This window comes from Jaculus jaculus, chromosome 7 (genome assembly GCF_020740685.1).
Source record: "Jaculus jaculus isolate mJacJac1 chromosome 7, mJacJac1.mat.Y.cur, whole genome shotgun sequence".
Taxonomy (NCBI): Eukaryota; Metazoa; Chordata; class Mammalia; order Rodentia; family Dipodidae; genus Jaculus; species Jaculus jaculus.
In genome coordinates, this window is record NC_059108.1 from 71,082,591 (window position 1) to 71,100,625 (window position 18,035).

At 46.8% G+C, this 18,035-nt stretch overlaps 1 protein-coding gene across 4 annotated transcripts; it reads left to right on the plus strand.

Moving 5' to 3' along the window:
• The first annotated feature begins 496 nt into the window (after positions 1–496).
• Positions 497–13,265, plus strand: Dcaf11 (DDB1 and CUL4 associated factor 11). Of its 4 annotated transcripts, XM_045154936.1 has the most exons (16): positions 497–636; positions 922–1,174; positions 1,731–1,936; positions 2,821–2,948; positions 3,508–3,635; positions 3,874–3,938; positions 4,224–4,324; positions 4,539–4,685; positions 4,893–4,947; positions 5,276–5,344; positions 5,645–5,702; positions 7,131–7,316; positions 7,942–8,095; positions 10,171–10,323; positions 11,891–11,997; positions 12,443–13,265. In XM_045154936.1, exons 3-16 carry the CDS (start codon positions 1,782–1,784, stop codon positions 12,575–12,577), a joined length of 1,641 nt encoding a protein of 546 aa, XP_045010871.1. In that variant the 5' UTR covers positions 497–636; positions 922–1,174; positions 1,731–1,781; the 3' UTR covers positions 12,578–13,265. The 4 variants fall into 4 exon arrangements, with proteins under 4 accessions (XP_045010871.1, XP_045010872.1, XP_045010874.1 ...); XM_045154937.1 differs by lacking the exons at positions 497–636; positions 922–1,174 and adding an exon at positions 1,345–1,501; XM_045154939.1 differs by lacking the exons at positions 497–636; positions 922–1,174 and having other exon boundaries at positions 1,508–1,936; positions 3,511–3,635.
• The last annotated feature ends 4,770 nt before the right edge of the window (positions 13,266–18,035 follow it).

Below are 18,035 nucleotides of genomic sequence, written 5' to 3' on the forward strand. Positions count from 1 at the left end.
CAAGGCCATCCTGAGACTACATAGAGCGAGACCCTACCTTAAAAAAAAATAAAAATCTAGATTACGCAGGCTAGATAACCCACAAAACAGGAATCCAGTAGGGCCCAGTGAAAGACGAAAATACGGGGCGTGTTTATTTCACGCCGTGACACTGCAACATGAAACCAAGCATGCGGCTCTGCTAAGCAAAGAAGTCAATTCGACAAATTCGTACAGATCTCAAAAGCCTGTCTTCCATCCCGGAGACCACCCCCAGGGCCTGCGGGAGAGCCAGGGTCCTCACTCAGCCCTGGAGGCAGCGCGGGCCGGTACAGCGGACCTACAGCTCCGACGCCGGGCCTCTGCACCGGCTCCGGAAGACCACGCCCCGCCCCACCCCAGCCTGAGCAAGGACGCTCGGGCGTGGCAGGTCCCGGCCTTGGACTTATTCCCCTTACTCAGAACCCACACGGGGTAGCGAGCTCACACACCCCAACTGGGGTAAGGACTGAACCTCCAAAGGATGGAGCGTCTAGGGACCGTGGGCAAGTCCCAGGGGGGCATCGGAGCGGCTGACGCAACCGGAAGGGTGTGCTTAGGGAGCGTCTGCAAAGAACGTGAAAGGAAAACAGGGATCTTCTAACTGGGACAAGGCTGGTAAGGGGGGGTTGTAGGAAGAAGGAACACATGAAGAATGCTTATGCAAGCTAAACCCGGGCTTGGAGACCTGGGTCCCCACCCAGGCTCTCGGGCAGGACCGAAGGAGCTTCAGTTGGGGTGGAAAGGGGGCGGGGCTCTGGGGCACCATCTAAAAAGGTCAAGGCCAAACTATCGTAAGGGACCGACAACAAGTTGCATTCCTTGCTAAAATCTCTAGGTAGCAAACCGTGAACTTTTGTAAGCCCGCCTCTCAAGCTTGACGTCTGGTTCCGTTTCATCCAGGAAGCTGCCCTTTTCCACTGACTCCCTGCCAACTAAGAGTGGTCACGCACTTTCTCCCGCCCACCTGCCCATCACTGTGATTAGCTGCCCACTCAGCGGACCAGGATGGGCGGGACTGTCGGGGACCTCGCGTGACGTGGGCAGCCCGCCCGCCAGCGGGAGACGAGTGACGACGATACTAGTGACGGCGGAGCGGCCGGCCGACGTTACTGCGGCGGTCCGAGTAAATAAGGCCTGGCCCGGCTCCCAGCTGGTGGGTGGTCTCGCGCGGGGCGGTAACCGCCGGCCTGGGGGACGTGCTGCTCGCCCCCATCCCCCCGCGTACACGCCCCCGGTGCATCACGTGGGCGGGAAGCAAAGCAGGAAGGGGTGTTAGGTCAAGTTCTAGCCTCATTGGCTGTCGCTGCTGCTGTCTCTCGCTAGAAGGTGCTCCTATTGGTCAGACTCGGAGGGGCGTCTAGGGTGGTGTCTGAGTCCTGAAGCTGATTGGTTAGATGAGATAAGCTAGCGAGGTTGGGATTGGTCGGCCTGAGAGGTTATTTGGGAATTCCACCGCCCCCCCAACTACGGACTTTGATAGGTAAGTTTGGGGTAGCAAACTGGGAAACTCCTCTCCATCGTCTATCACTGGTAGACTAGGGCTGCGTTTCTCCCCGGCTTTCTTTGCTCCACAGGTTTGAGGAAGGTTTATGTTCCCTAAAGCCTTAAGAGCTGTTGTTATAGAAGGAAATCTCGGATCCTAGGAAGAGTCACTCATTTTAGGAGACCCAGGTATTTCTAAAGCAGGCTTTGCTTTCACCAAACCAAAGGTGGTTACAGGAGGAGCCCCGCACAGGACTTAAGGATGCTGTGAACAGAAGATGGGATCACGGAACAGCAGCAGCGCAGGGTCCGGGTCAGGCGACCCCTCCGAGGGCTTGTCCCGAAGAGGGGCTGGCCTGCGTCGTACTGAGGAAGAGGAAGAGGAGGACGAAGATGTGGATCTGGCCCAGGTACTGGCCTATCTTCTCCGCAGGTAACTTACCCTCTGCTGTGACCCCCCCCCCCCAAGGTGCCACCACAGTCCCTTTGATCTCAACTCCAGGCAGGAAAATTCCAGAGGGTAGGGGAATGGTATTAACCCCATGACAGTCAGTTCTATGCCCAGGCTTGTTCTTGCTTGGGGCAGGTCAAATAAACCCTCCTCTAGGGTTTAAGGGGCTGCCCAAGTGAGCCTCTTCAGCTATACCTACACACTCGTAGTTTTCCAAGTAAGAAAAAAAAGGCGGGGGAGCCCTGATGGGAAAGAAGTGTGAGAAGCAAAGAATTGAGAAGGGGTTTGTAAATCACTTGTCATGTGATATGAGACTGCATATTTACTTGAAAAACGAGTTTAAGTTGATCTAACACTAAAGGAAGTTCTTGAAGGAAGTGACTACTAGAAATTAACTGGGAAAAGGGTGCACCTGACTTTGTTTGCTGATGGTTCCTTGGGAGAAAGCTGAGCCTGGTCATTCTTCAGAATATAGCATTTTCTACTGTATTCCACTAGTAGAGGCTAGATAGAAATGCTCTCTGACTTTCTGCTCTTTGGCTGATGTGGCTTAGTGGTAGACAACTTGCCTCCCATGCACTGAGGTCCTGAGTTCAATTCCCAACACTAGAGAAAATAGAATTTTAGCTTTTTGGGAAGTCAACTTAGTAGATATCCTTCATGGCCTGTTTGGGGGTCTGTGCTCCTGCCCTGAAAGTCCACCTCATTTTCCTGCTATGTGGAAGGAGACAAAATAACAACCAAACACTAGACAGCTTCAGACTTCAAAAAAAGAACCAAATAGTCTAAGAGCTGAATAGCCATTGACTGGACTTGCTTGGCTTGGGGAAGGGATCCCCTCCTTTATAATAGGGGTCTCTCCACAGAGGCCAAGTGAGGTTGGTGCAGGGAGGAGGTGCAGCAAATTTACAACTCATCCAGGCCCTCTCCGACTCCAAGGAAGAGCATGACAGTGCCTGGGATGGTCGTCTTGGAGATCGATACAACCCACCTGGTAAGAAGAAAGTCCAAAACCTTAATGTTAGGAGATGTTCACTAGGATGACCCCCTTCCCTTAAAAAATTTGGGGGTGGGATGGGCATGGTGTCACATGCCTTTAAACCCAGCACTCGAGAGGCAGAAGTAGAATCACCATGAGTTCGAGGCCACCTGAAACTACATAGTGAATTCCAGGTCAACCTGAGCTACAGTGAGAACCTACCTCAAACCAAAAATAAATAATCCAGGGCTAGAGAGATGGGTCAGCAGTTAAGGCACATGCCTGCAAGGCCTAAGGACTCAGCTTCAATTCCTCAGAACCCATGTAAAGCCAGATGCACAAGGTTTGCAGTGTCTAGAGGCCCTGGTGTGCCCATTCTTTCCCTCCCTCCCTCCCAAATAGGCAAAATATTTTGAAAAAAAATTAATCTAGCGAAGCCAAATAGATTACTGTGAATGAAATAATTCAGGGAATGAGGAAGTCCTTACATCTAACCATGTTGAGTGGGCTTGGGCACAATTTTGCTGGCTAAATTCTTTCTATCTAGAATGAAACTCCTTTTTGGTACTCACAGTAGATACGACCCCTGACACCCGGGAGCTGGAATGCAGTGAGATCAAGACACAGGTGGAATTGGCCACAGGGCGGCTAGGACTTAGGAGGACAGTCCAGGAGTACAGCTTTCCTCGAATGTTACACCAGGTAGGCTTCACCTCCAGTCAGCCTGGCAGCAGGCCTGCTGAGGCAGTCAGACATTTGCCTGCCCCAGAGAAAAAGAAGTTTCCCAGGGAAGTATCCAAGTGTGGGGACCATCCGACATCTGAGTGCTGTGGGACATCCATTTCTGTAGCAAGAGCAAGACCCTTGGAGGAGGGGACTTGGTGCAATTTCCGTGGCCCTCTATTACTGCTAGCATTATTCCCCAATCCCTTCCATTTAGAGAGAACGGGGCCTCTGCCACCAGGGAAGCTTCTCCCTTGGAGAACGATCTCGAGTGATGTCTCAGTGAGTATGGGGTTTGGTGAAGAGACTCTTGAAGGGCCAGCCAGACCTTATCTTCTGCACTTAAAGGGGTAGATGTTAAACAATCCTTGGCAATAGTAAGGCTAGCTTAAAAGGGGGTCAGAGCTTTGAGAAGAAACTAAGTGGAAAAGTCTAGAATTTTAGAGGATAAAATTTTAATGGACAAAATGATTATATATAAAGTCAAAAGGGAGTGTATTGCCATCCCAGGGTGCCAACTGGGATTCTTCTCATCCTGGGTCCCTCTCTTTACCTCTACATCTCCAGCTTCTTGCCCAATGATCTGAGCTTCATTGATGCCTACTCACAGAAGGCTTTCTGTGGCATCTACAGCAAAGATGGTCAGCTCTTCATGTCTGCTTGCCAAGGTACCTGACTATGATCCTGTAAACTGCCTTAGTGCAGAACAGGGAACATTGTAGAAAGCCTCATATTCAGGGAGCACAAAACCTGGCTTATTAGCCTAGAACATGGTTCCCATGATAAAGCGGAGACTCCACAGATGGACTAAGCAAAAGGAGTCTGAAATAGGAAGGCTACAGGGAGGGTATTCTGTAATTCTGCCTGATACTCACTTTACAGATCAGGTAATCCGACTGTATGACTGCCGGTATGGCTGCTTCCATAAATTCAAAAGCATCAAGGCCCGAGATGTAGGTTGGAGTGTCCTGGATGTTGCCTTCACCCCTGATGGGAACCAGTTGCTCTACTCCAGCTGGTCTGATTACAGTGAGTATGTACCAGACTTTTATTGTCTCTCCAGCCCGAGACCTGAGGTTTCTATGTGGCTTTCTCCTATGAGATAAGACATCATGCCTTGACCTGGGAAAACCACTCACAAGGGCTTAACATCTTTATTATTTGTTCTGTCTCTTCCTTTGTTTTATTTATGTTCTTTCTCCCCAAGCTCTAAAGATTTCTTGCTTCTCTTCTTAGTTCATATCTGCAATATCTATGGCGAAGCAGACACTCACATTGCCTTGGATCTAAGGTACGTTTGCATTTCTCACATTTACCATAAACTTCTCAAAGAAGGCTCTTCAGGAGCAAACCTCTTGAACTATAACACCCATCTAGAAGAAAAGTACACTGGTTGCAAGTTTCTCTATGTGGAATCCCGAAAGGGGACTGCCCACCAACCATATCAGCCAGAGGAGCAGAGTGAAATAGAGGGTTTCAGGATTATTTCCAAGTTCTCACTGAGGTGATCCATATGCCAGCACATGTTAGCAGTCCTCCTGTGTCTTGTCCTTATAATCTATGTCAGATTCTGGATAGATTAACAAAAGCTAGAAGGACATCCACTTAATTCTCTTTAGGCCAGATGAGCGTCGCTTTGCTGTCTTCTCCATTGCTGTCTCCTCAGATGGACGAGAAGTTCTGGGAGGGTGAGTGTTGTGGGGAATGTCTCCTTCCATTAATGAAGTAAGAGTTCTGTTAGAGATTGGCACCAGCAACTATAGAGAACAACTAACCTTCTCCAGGGACCAGATTTATGACCTGTCTCACCTCTTGCTCACCATTTCCCTTATGTTATGAGGCAAGTCTTAAACTTCCTTGAAAACTAAGCTACTTCTGCCCTGTTCTGTGCAAGAACAGTCAAAAACTTTTCAGAAGTACTCTCTACCATGCACCACAATCATCCTCTTAGTCCTGACTCTAGGATCCTCCTCCTCTCTTTTTTTCAGAGCCAATGATGGCTGCCTATATGTTTTTGACCGAGAACAAAACCGGCGCACCCTTCAGGTACTGTTTCTGGGATCAGAGCTTGTGCTTCCTGATCTTTGGCCCCTTTTAAAACGAAAAGGAGGGCTAGAGAGATGGCTCAGCAATTAAGGCGTTTACCTGCAAAACCTCAGTACCCACGCAGAGCCAGATGTACAAAGTCACGCATGTATCTGGAGTCTGTTTACAGTGGCCGGAGGGCCTGGCCTGCCAGTTCTCTCTCTCTTCTCTCTCTGATTGCAAATAAATAAATAAATAAAATTATTTTTTAAAATAAAATAACCTAAAAAATTTTTAACAAGAAATAGCTAGGCATGGTAGCACACACCTTTAACCACAGCACTTAGGAGGCAGAGGTAGGAAGATCATTTTGAGTTTGAGGTTACCCTGAGACTGACTACACAGTGAACTCCAGGTCAGCCTGAGCTAGAGTGAGACCCTACCTTCAAAAAACACAACAAAACAAAACAATAAATAAAATAACCAGCTGGGCATGGTTTCACACACCTGTAATCCTAGTACTTGAGAGGCAAAGGCAGGATTGCTGTGAATTCAAGGGCATCCTGAGACTACATAGTAAATTCCAGGTCAGCCTGGGCTAGAGTGAGACCCTACATCAAAAAAACAAAAACAAGAAATAGCTGGGCCTAGTGGTGCACACCTTTACTCCCAGCACTCAGGAGGCAGAGATAGGAGGATTGCCATGAGTTCAAGGCCACCCTGAAACTACATAGTGAATTCCAGGTCAGCCTGAGCTACAGTGAGATCCTACCTCCAGAATCCTAAATAAATAAATAAATAAAAGTAAAAAATAGGGCTGGAGAGATGGCTTAGCAGTTAACAGCTTGCATGTGAAGCCTAAGGACCCCAGTTCAAGGCTCCATTCCCCAGGACCCACGTTAGCCAGGTGCACAAGGGGGTACATGTGTCTGGAGTTTGTTTGCAGTGGCTGGAGGCCCTGGTGTGCCCATTCTCTTTCTCTCTCCCTGTCTGTCGCTCTTAAATAAATAAAAATAAAAGAAAAAAAAGTTTTTTAAGTAAAAAATAAAATATACTCAGGAGGCAGAGATATGAGGATTGCCATGAGTTCAAGGCCACCCTGAGACTACATAGTGAATTCCAGGTCAGCCTGAACTAGAGTGAGACCCTACCTTGAAAACCAAAACTAAAAATAAATAACTAAAATAAAGTGAGGGCTGGAGAGATAGCTTAGTGGTTAAGGCATTTGCCTGCAAAGCCAAAGGACCCAGGTTTGATTCCCCAGGACCCATGCTAGCCAGATGCACAAGGGGCACACGCTTCTGGAGTTCGTTTGCAGTGGCTGGAGGCCCTGGCACACCCATTCTCTCTCCCCCTCTTTCTCTGTCAAATAAATAAAATAAAGTATTTTTTAAAATAAAAATAAAACAAGAAGGAAATCTGAAGATTCCTGGCTTCCTTTTCCCTTAGATTGAATCTCATGAGGATGATGTGAATGCAGTAGCCTTTGCAGATATCAGCTCCCAGATCCTATTCTCTGGGGGAGATGATGCTATCTGTAAAGTATGGGATCGACGCACCATGAGGGAAGATGACCCCAAGCCCGTAGGTGCATTGGCTGGACACCAGGATGGCATCACCTTTATTGACAGCAAGGTGGGCAAGGTGGCAAGACTGCCCAACCAGGCCAACTTAGGTTCTGGTTGCCTGGAAAGTGTGAGAACTGGACAGGTTCTTCATTAGCCATGGTATGCAAGAGATGGAGTATAGGGAAGGGGCATAAGTCAGGAACCAAGAAGTCCTATACCCACTAGTCTGCATGAAACAAGGGGTGCTTTCTTAATAAGAAAAGTAGAAGATAAGCTGAACCAGTGCCCTGGGTAAAGAGAGAGGACCATAGCCAGGGGTGGGAGCTAAAGCAGAACATCAAAGGTGAGCTCCCAGGCTGGAGAGATGGCTTAGCGGTTAAGCACTTGCCTATGAAGCCTAAGGACCCCAGTTCGAGGTTTGATTCCCCAAGACCCACATTAGCCAGATGCACAAGGGGGCGCACGTGTCTGGAATTCGTTTGCAATGGCTGGAGGCCCTGGCATGCCCATTCCCTCTTTGTCTGTCTGTCTGTCGCACTCAAATAAATAAATAAAAATAAACAAAAAAATTTTTTAAAAAAAGGTGAGCTCCCCAGGATGAAGAAAGACACTCCCCAACCAGAGCAAGGAAACTAAAATGACAGGCACTGACAATGGCAAGCTCTGATGCTTTTGTACATCTTTGGGTTCAGGGTGATGCCCGGTATCTCATCTCCAACTCCAAAGACCAGACCATCAAGCTGTGGGACATCCGACGTTTTTCCAGCCGGGAAGGCATGGAAGCCTCACGCCAGGCTGCCACACAGCAAAACTGGGACTATCGCTGGCAGCAGGTGCCCAAAAAAGGTAAGAGTGGAAGTAAAACAGACAGGGAGGTTGAGTCATGGTGATAGTTATAATACTTAACCACAAGCTGAAGAAATGGCTCAGTAGTTCAGGAGCTTGCCTGCAAAGCCTAAGGACCCAGGTTCGATTCCCCAGTACCCACTTAAAGGCAAAAGCACAAAGTGGCATATGCATCTAGAGTTTGCTAGCAATGGCTAGAAGCTCTGGCACACCTATTCTGTCTGTTTCGCCCTCTTTCTCTGCTTGCAAATAATTAAATAAAAATAATATTTAAGGGCTGGAGAGATGGTTTAGTGGTTAAGGCACTTATGTGTGAAGCCTAAGAACCAGGTTCAATTTCCCATTACCCACATAACCCAGATACATAAAGAGTTCATATGCAGTGGTAGAGGCCCTGGCACACCCATTCCTCTCTCTCTCTCTCTCTCTCTCTCTGCCTGTCATATAAATAAGTAAATAAAATATTTTTTAAAAGCCGGGCGTGGTGGCACACGCCTTTAATCCCAGCACTCAGGAGGCAGAAGTAGGAGGATCGCCGTGAGTTTGAGGCCACCCTGAGACTACATAGTGAATTCCAGGTCAGCCTGAGCCAGAGTGAGACCCTGCCTCGAAAAACCAAAAAAAATATATATTTTTTTTTAAAATAATATTTTTTGAAAGAGAGTAGTTAACGGGGCTGGAGAGATGGTTTAGTGATTAAGGAACTTGCCTGCAAAGTCAAAAGACCTAGGCTCAATTCCCCAGGACCCACATAAGCCAGAAGCACAAGGTGGCGCATGTGTCTGGAGTTCGTTTGCAACAGCCGGGGGCCCTGGTGTGCCCATTCTCTATCTGCCTGCCTGCATCCTCCCCTCAAATAAATAAAATTTTTTAAAGGGGGGGGATACTTAGGGCTGGAGAGATGGCTTAGCAGTTAAGGCACTTGCCTGCAAACCAAAGGACCCAGGTTCTATTCCCCAAGGAGCCACATAAGCCAGATGCACAAAGTGACACATGAGTCTGGAGTTGGGGGGGGGGAATAAAAACATTAGCTGGGCATGGTGGTGCATGCCTTTAATTCTAGCATTTTGGAAGCTGAGGCAAAAGCACCTCTTGTGAGCTCAAGGCCACCCTAAGACTACATAGTGTATTCCAGGTCAGCCTGGACTAGAGTGAGATCCTACTTTGGAAAAAAAAAAAAAAGGAACAATAGAAAGAGAAAGAGTACTTGACCACTGGTGTAGCTGCCATGGACACAGTGGATTTGTCTGTTGCCTGGGAGTCCTAGAGTCTAGAGCCTTCCTTGCATTCTCTTCTAAACATTAACCCTTTATTTGTTGAACATTGGAAGATGCTAAAGGATCCCATCCCAGGCTTAGGGGCTGAGGATAACTTAGCTTAGAACCAGTCAACACATAAGTATTTTAGACTGGGCTTCTGTGTGAGAAGGAAAATACTTAGTAGCAGAGGCCAGTAAGTTAGAAAGGAGATATAAAAGGAAGAGAAAGGAAGGGAGGAGGGTACTTAATAGTTTGGTATTGTATATATGTAAGTACAATGATTGAGATGGGGAGGTAATATGATGAAGAATGGAATTTCAAAGGGGAAAGTGCAGGGGGGGAGGTATTACCATGGGATATTTTTTTATAATTATGGAAAATGTTAATAAAAATTGTGAAAATTTTTAAAAAGTATTTTAGTAAGCCAGATATGGTAGCGCACACCTTTAATCCCAGCACTTGGAAATCTGAGGTAAGAGGATCACTATGAGATTGAGGCCACCCGTAAATTCCAGGTCAGCCTGGGCTAGAATGAGACCCTACCTCAAAAAAAAAAAAAAAAAAAAAAAAAAAAATATATATATATATATATATATATATATATTTATGTATATATGTATGTATGTATGTATGTATGTATGTATGTATCATGACAATCAGCAGGGCCACACTGGTGACAGTTACTTATCAGGTGGGAAAGTTAATAGTTGAAGGTTGAATAAGTGATTGTCTCTAAATGTTGATCTCTGCCAAGGACTGGTGCTACAGGACCATCCAGAAGCAAACTCCCTAATCTAATCATGCATCCTTATCCAGCCTGGCGGAAACTGAAGCTCCCAGGGGACAGCTCTTTGATGACCTACCGGGGCCATGGAGTCCTACATACCCTCATCCGCTGTCGGTTCTCCCCAGCCCACAGCACAGGCCAGCAGTTCATCTACAGTGGCTGCTCTACTGGCAAAGTGGTTGGTAAGAATTGTGTCAGGGGCTGGAGAAATGGCTTAGCAGTTAAGCTCTTGCCTGTGAAGCTTAAAGACCCCGGTTCCAGGCTCGAGTCCCCAGGACCCATGTTAGCCAGATTGCACAAGGAGGCGCATGCATCTAGAGTCTGTTTACAGTGGCCAAAGGCCCTGGCGCGCCTGTTCTCTCTCTCTCTTTCTCTCTCCCTCCCTCCCTCTCTCTCTCTGTCACTTTCAAATAAATAAATAAGAATAAATAAAAAAAATTTAAGCCAGGCGTGGTGGCGCACGCCTTTAATCCCAGCACTCTGGAGGCAGAGGTAGGAGGATCGCCATGAGTTCAAGGCCACCCTGAGACTACATAGTGAATTCCAGGTCAGCCCTGGGCCAGAGTGAGACCCTACCTCGAAAAACCAGAAAAAAAAAAAAAAAAGAAAAGAAAAGAAAAAAATTTTTCTAAAAATTGTGTCAGAACAGAAGCCTTAGGAGAGGCAGATATAGTTTTCTGGCATTATATCTATATAACCATAGTAGCTTCCTTAATAAACCCCAATAACAACTACAAGTGAAATTTAATTTAGCTTGGGGTAGAGGAGGCTTAAACAGAACTAGAAAGTATTCTGTTCATGAGCATTTTAAGTTAAGAAAAAGAACATAAAATTCTACTCAGTAATACAATAGATTACCCAAAGTAACAGCATTAAAGCAGAGTGTGGTGGCATACACCTTTGATCCCAGCACTTGGGAGGCAGAGGTAGGAGGATCACCATGAGTTGAGGGCATCCTGAGACTCCATAGTGAATTCCAGGTCAGCCTAGGGAAACTGTCTCAAAAACAAGGCATTAAGCCAGGTGTAGTAGCTCATGCCTTTAATCCAGCACTTGGGAGGCAGAGGTAAGAGGATCACTATGGTTTGAAGGCCACCCTGAGACTACATAGTGAATTCCAGGTCAACCTGGACTAGAGTGGGGGGGGGCAGAATTGAGCAGTAAAGGACTGAAGCTGGAGATGTTAGTAAAACAAACAAGCAGAGCTGTAGTGAGGTATTGACATTCTGCAGCATGTAGACAGATACCCAGGTAAGAACTCATGCAGAAAAAGAGAGATGCCCTGTCAGACAAGAAACAGTAGGTGTAAACACCTGCCCAGAGCCTGGAATTCACTTTGATTCCTTTTATATCTTGCTAAAAGCTTTGAAGCCAATGCATTTCTTTGGTTTTGAGACAGGATCTCATGCACCCCAGGCTGATCTTGAACTCCTGATCCTCCTGCCTCTACTTCCCAAGTGCTGAGATTATAGGTGTATATCACACCTGGCTTTCCAAAGCATTTCCATAATGACAGGCCTGTGAGGTCCAGCTAAGGGTCAGGAATACCCATGTTCCACACTACCCTCAACCCAAGGTAGGGACAGGAGCAGGGAAAAGGAGCAGAAATAACACCATCCTCTGCAGTGTGCTTTGCTCCATGGGAAAGTGGGACACTACCTGAGATGCAGGTCAGTAGTGCCACTCAGCCAAGGAGTGGGTTGAAAGTCCTATGGCAGACTCTCTCCAGCTCTGGCCTTTCCTGGGCAGTATACAACCTCCTCAGCGGTCAGATTGTGAAGAAGCTGACCAACCACAAGGCCTGTGTACGTGACGTCAGTTGGCATCCCTTTGAAGAAAAGATTGTCAGCAGTTCGGTGAGATTTCATAGATTGTGTGGTGGGGGCTGGAGAAATGGCTCAGTGGTTAAGGTGCTTGCCTATAAAGCCCAACAATCCCAGTTCGATTCCCCAGTACCCACATAAAGCCAAATGTACAAAGTGGTGCATGCGTCTGGAGTTCGTTTGTACAACTGGAGGCCTTGTTGCACCCAGTCTTTCTCTCTCTTTCCTCTGCCAGGCATGGTGGCACACACCTTTAATCCCAGCACTAGGGAGGCTGAGGTAGGAGGGTCACTGTGAGTTCAAGGCCACCCTGAGACTACATTGTGAATTCCAGGTCATCCTGGGCTAGAGCAAGATCCAACCTCGAAACAACCAAAAACAAAAGAAGAAGAAAAAAAGATTTTGTGGGGTGTGTAGCATGGGGCTTAAACATGGGAAGGGGCTGTATCCCTGACACTTACCACCTTCTGCCTTGCAGTGGGACGGAAACCTGCGTCTGTGGCAGTACTGCCAGGCTGAGTACTTCCAGGATGACATGCCAGAGTCTGAGAAATGCCCCAGTGCCCCCATTCCAGTGTCCTGCCCCTCTATGGCTTTTTCTTCACCTCAGTAGATCTGACCGCCAGCTTTTTTACATAGTGAACTTTCAACATGTTCTTTGCCACCTCCTTCCTTTTTCAAGTCTTCTGGGAAAGTGGAGGAATCACTGGCATTGGAAAGTGAGAAGCAGAAGCTCAATATTGGGCCCCAGCTAAGGCCTGGAAGATCCATCCCAGCAAGCCAAGTGATCTCTTCATGTATTTACACTCTATCTTCTTGGGTTCCTATCTCTGGCCAGAATGTGGTAGGACTGCCATTATCTGGGGTGCCACTTTCACCAACAAGAGAACTATCCTGAGTGGTTTTGATCATGTAAAGATACTAGGTGTTAACTCATAGAGTAGATGCCTGGGGTCAGGTCTGAACAGACCTATAGCCAAGCCCATTTGCCCAGGTCTTCACATTGGCCAGGTGTCCTTGGCTTTTCTTCCTAAGGCCTTTGGGGAAGGGCAGAGGTGTTTTCTTAGCACCCTCCTGGGGTGGGAACTGCCTACTTTCATAGCTAGATTTTTGGGGCTGGGCAAGCTATGGTGTGAGGGGCAGGAGTCTTCCAGAAGTTTTGTATGGCCCTGCATAGGTCAGGCCCTACCTTCTCTAAGGGTCCTCATGCTGGAGACATACTGCTTCAAGGAACGAGGTTGAAATAGGACTCCTCCATCCTCTTATTGGCTTTAGCTCTCCCAATAAACTGTCTACGGGAATCTGGCTCACTGTCTCTTTTCCCTATCTGAGGTCTGTCTTCTCAGTTCAAGGAAACAGTTTTAAGCCCAGTGGTGACATACACCTGTAAGCAGTTGGAAGATGAGAACAGGAGTTCAAGGTTATCCTCAGCCACACAGTGAGTTCAAGGCCAGATTGATCTACATGAAACCCTGTCTCTAAAAATAATGGGCTTGGAGGATGACCCAGTACATAAAAATCAAGTATGAATACCTGAGTTTGGAACCCTGGTTCCCTTATAAAAAAGCTAAATATGAGCTGGAGAAATAGATGACTCAGGGGTTAAAAGTGCTTGTTTGCAAGGCCTGATGGTTCAATTCCCCAGTACCCATATAAAGCCAGATGCAAAAAGTGACACATACACCTGGAGTTGTATGCAGTGGCAGGAGGCCCTGGTGTGCCCATACACTCTGTCTTTCTCCATCTCTCTCCGTGTCCCTTTCTGCAAATAAAATTTTATTTATTAAGTTTTTGGTTTGTTAGGGTAGGGTTTCACTCTAGCCCAGGCTGACCTGGAACTCACTATGTAGTCTCAGAGTGGCCTCAAACTCATGGTGATCCTCCTACCATTACCTTCTAAGTGATGGGATTAAAGGCATGTGCCACCACAATTAGCAAAGTGGGGGGGGGGGTTGTTTTTTGAAAGCTACACACTGTGGGAGGCATTTGTAATCCCAGCCACAACTATAGGCAAGAAGGGAGGGAGCTAACCTGGCAAAAACAACAGTGAACAACATAAGATCCTCCCTCAAAGGTGGTGGGAGATGAAGACCAATCCCCCCCTTCAAAGTTGTCCTCTGACCCCCATACATATATTGTGGCCCAAGAATGCATGTGTCAGTTCTGTTCTAGAGTTATTTCAGTCTACAGAAAGGGTGGCCCATGAATATGGAGTGAAGAGAACCTGACTAGCACTGAGGCCTCCCACTCAGAACCCTCAGACCTTACAGCACACTGAAAGTCAGTGAAGATGGCCTTCACATCTAACAATGACTGGATTGCCCTTACGTATCTTGCTCTCTAATACACTTTTTAAACCTGACATGCACTTTAAGGAGTAACTATAGACTTTTCACAGCCACATGGGGGGTTGTGCAAATATTTGTGTGTGTGTGTCTTTTTGAGGTAGGATCTCGCTGTAGCCCAGACTGACCTGGAATTCACTGTGTAGTCTCAGGGTGGCCTTGAAATCACAGTGATAGCCCTACCTCTGCCTCCCGATTGCTGGAATTAAAGGCGTGCGCCACCACGACCTGCTTTTTTTTTTAAATTATTTATTGACAACTTCTGTACTTACAGACAATAAACCATATTTCCCTCCCCCACTTCCCCCTTCACAACTCTGCTCACCATCATATCCCTTCCCTCTCTGCATTAGTCTTTTATTTTGATGTCATCTTTTTCTCCTATTACGTGGGTCTTGTGAAGGTATTGCTAGGCACTGGTCATGGATATCGAGGCCAATTTCTTTCTGGATGGTTGCATTGTAAGGAATGGCACCCTTCCTTTGGCTCTTACATTCATTCTGCCACCTGTTCCACAATTGACCCTGAGCCTTGGAGAGTTTGATAGAGATGTTTCAGTGCTGGACACTCCTCTGTCCCTTCTCAGCACTGTGTTGCCTTTTGGGTCATCTCAGTGGTCATTGCCATCTGAAAAAAGAAGCATCTCTAACAAGTGAGAGTAGCATTAATATATAAATATGAACATTAAGTGTACTGCTTTCAGGGCAGTTTGGTGAAAATAATATATACATTTATCCAGGCTTTATACCCCTAAGGCTCATGACCTCCCCTGCCATAGGCTTTTGATTAGGTTTTCAGTACCAGGCATTTATTCCTTCCCATAGAGTGGGCCCTCAGTCCAATTAGACTTGGTTTCCCCCAGAGCAGACATGCCACTATTGTACTCGTTCAATCATTTGGCCTGTCTGGCCAAACTTCTTGAGGCTTCAGTGTTCACTGTTTTCACCGCTGATGACTTTTGTCTCCCATAAGACTGCATACAGTGCAGCTTTTCCCAGCTTTCAGTTGGCTAGTCTACAGGGAGAAGGTTTTCTGCTTAGCACCAGCTTGATTTCTCAGTGACTTTGCTGCTCAAGCATGTGACGTCTTCAGCAATAGGGTCTTACCATCTGTTTCACAAAGGAAACAAAGGCCCTTGGCAATAGCCTGTAATGTTTTGGAGGCAACAGGGGCCTCTGTGGCCAAAAACTCACTGGAAAGTATCCCATCCCTGGCACTGAAAATTTTCTAGTAACAATCTATGGATTCTGAATGTGCCATTATTCAAGACAATAAGTTTTTATATGTCTTATTCAGAATATCTTGAATTTTGATTGACTCCCCCCCCCCATCTTTCTTTTATACAATCTCTTCCCCTGGCCTCGCTTAGGCCTTTACCCTCCCTGTAATCTCTTCTTCTTACATATATACAGTACCATCCCCTAAGCCCTTCCCTCTCCTCCCTCCCTTATAGCCTTTTTCTAGCTTACTGGCTTCTGCTACTGATTTTTGGTTCCAGCTCACACACAAGTCTATACATTTGTTGCTAGGATCCACATATGAGAGAGAACGTGATATTTGGTTTTCTGGGCCTGGGGTTGCCTCACTTAGTATAATCCTTTCCAGATCCATCCATTTCCCTGCAAATTTCATAATTTCAATTTTCTTTACCACTGAATAGAACTCCATTGTGTAGATGTACCACATCTTTATTATTATCCATTCATCAGTGGCATAATCTTGAACTCTTTTTTCTTTTCTTTTTTTTTTTTTTTTTTGGTTTTTCAAGGTAGGGTCTCACTCTGGTCCTGGCTGACCTGGAATTAACTCTGTAGTCTCAGGGTGGCCTCGAACTCACGGCAATCCTCCTACCTCTGCCTCCCGAGTGCTGGGATTAAAGGCGTGCGCCACCACGCCCGGCAATCTTGAACTCTTAAGTTTAAGCAATTCTCTTGCTTCATCTTCCTGAGTAAGACTATGGATGCCACACTTGGCCCCAAGTAGGTAATATCAAAAGAACAACTGTTGGGCTGGAGAGATGGCTTAGCGGCTAAGCGCCTGCCTGTGAAGCCTAAGGACCCCGGTTCAAGGCTCGGTTCCCCAGGTCCCACGTTAGCCAGATGCACAAGGGGGCACACGCGTCTGGAGTTCATTTGCAGAGGCTGGAAGCCCTGGCGCGCCCATTCTCTCTCTCTCCCTCTGTCCTTCTCTCTGTGTCTGTCGCTCTCAAATAAATAAATAAAATATATTTAAAAAAAAAAAAAGAACAACTGTCAAGGACTGCAGATGTATCTTAGTTGGTAGAGTGCTTGCCTGGCATGCATGAGACCCTGCACTGTCTAAACCAGGTGTGGTGCACATGTGTAATCCCAGCACTATAGAAGTGGGGGCAAGAGGATCAGAAGTCAAAATCACCCTCAGCTACTTAATGCAAGGCAAGCCTGTGCTACATGAGACCCAGAAATAAAGATAACTGGCCATGGGCTGGAGGGATGGCTTAATGGTTAAGGCATTTGCAAAGCCAAAGGACCCAGGTTCTATTCCCCAGGATCCACATTAGCCAGATACACAAGGTGGCACATGCATCTGGAGTTCATTTGCAGTAGCTGGAGGCCCTCGTGTGCCCATTCTCTCTTTCTCTCCCTCAAATAAAAATAAAAAATATTTTTTTAAAAAGGATAACTGTCAGCCGGGCGTGGTGGCGCACGCCTTTAATCCCAGCACTCGGGAGGCAGAGGTAGGAGGATCGCCATGAGTTCAAGGCCACCCTGAGACTACAGAGTTAATTCCAGGTCAGCCTGGACCAGAGTGAGACCCTACCTCGAAAAACCAAAAAAATAAAAATAAAAAGGGTAACTGTCCAGTTCCTCAGCCTCCCTGAATTCTCTAGTCTTAGAATAATCATCTAGCTAGGTATAGTGGCACATACCTATCCCAGCTCCCCCTCAGAAGTGGAGGATTGCCATAAATTCCAGGCCAACCTTAGCTACAGTGTGAGACTTTGTCACCAAAAGAAAAAAAAAAAATCAGAAAAGCCAAGCTCATGCCAGAGGCTGGAGAATCACTATTCAAGGTTGTGGTGGTTTGAGTCAGGTGTCCCCCATAAACTTAGGTGTTCTAGATGCTAGGTTCCCCAGCTGATGGCAATTGGAAATTAAAGCCTTCTGGAAGCAGTGTATTGTTGGGGATGGGCTCATGGGTATTATAGCTAGTGTCCTCATGCCAGTGTTTGGCAACTCTTGTTCCTGTTGTCCACCTTATGTGGGCCAGAGGTGATGTCCACCCTTGGCTCATGCCATCGTGGAGCTTCCCCTTCAGTGTGTAAGCCAAAATAAACCTCTTTTTCCCCATAAGCTGCTCTTGGTTGGGTGATTTCTACCAGCAATATGAACCTGACTGCAGCAAAGGTCATTCTCAGTTACAGAGTGAGTTCAAGGCTGTTGCAATCAGGTTCATATTGCTGGCAGAAAACACCCGACCAAGAGCAGCCTGTGGAAAGGGGTTTATTTTGGCTTACACACTCAAGGGAAGCTCCATGATAGCAGGGGGGAATGATGGCATGAACAGAGAATGGACATCACCTCCTCGCCAACATCATGTGGACAACAGCAATAGAAGAGTATGCCAAACACAACAGGAAGCTAGATATAACACCCATAACCCTGCCCCCAAAAGTACACTTCCTTCAGGAGGGTTTATTTCCCAAATTGCCATCAGCTGGAGACATGGCATTCAGAACACCAAGTT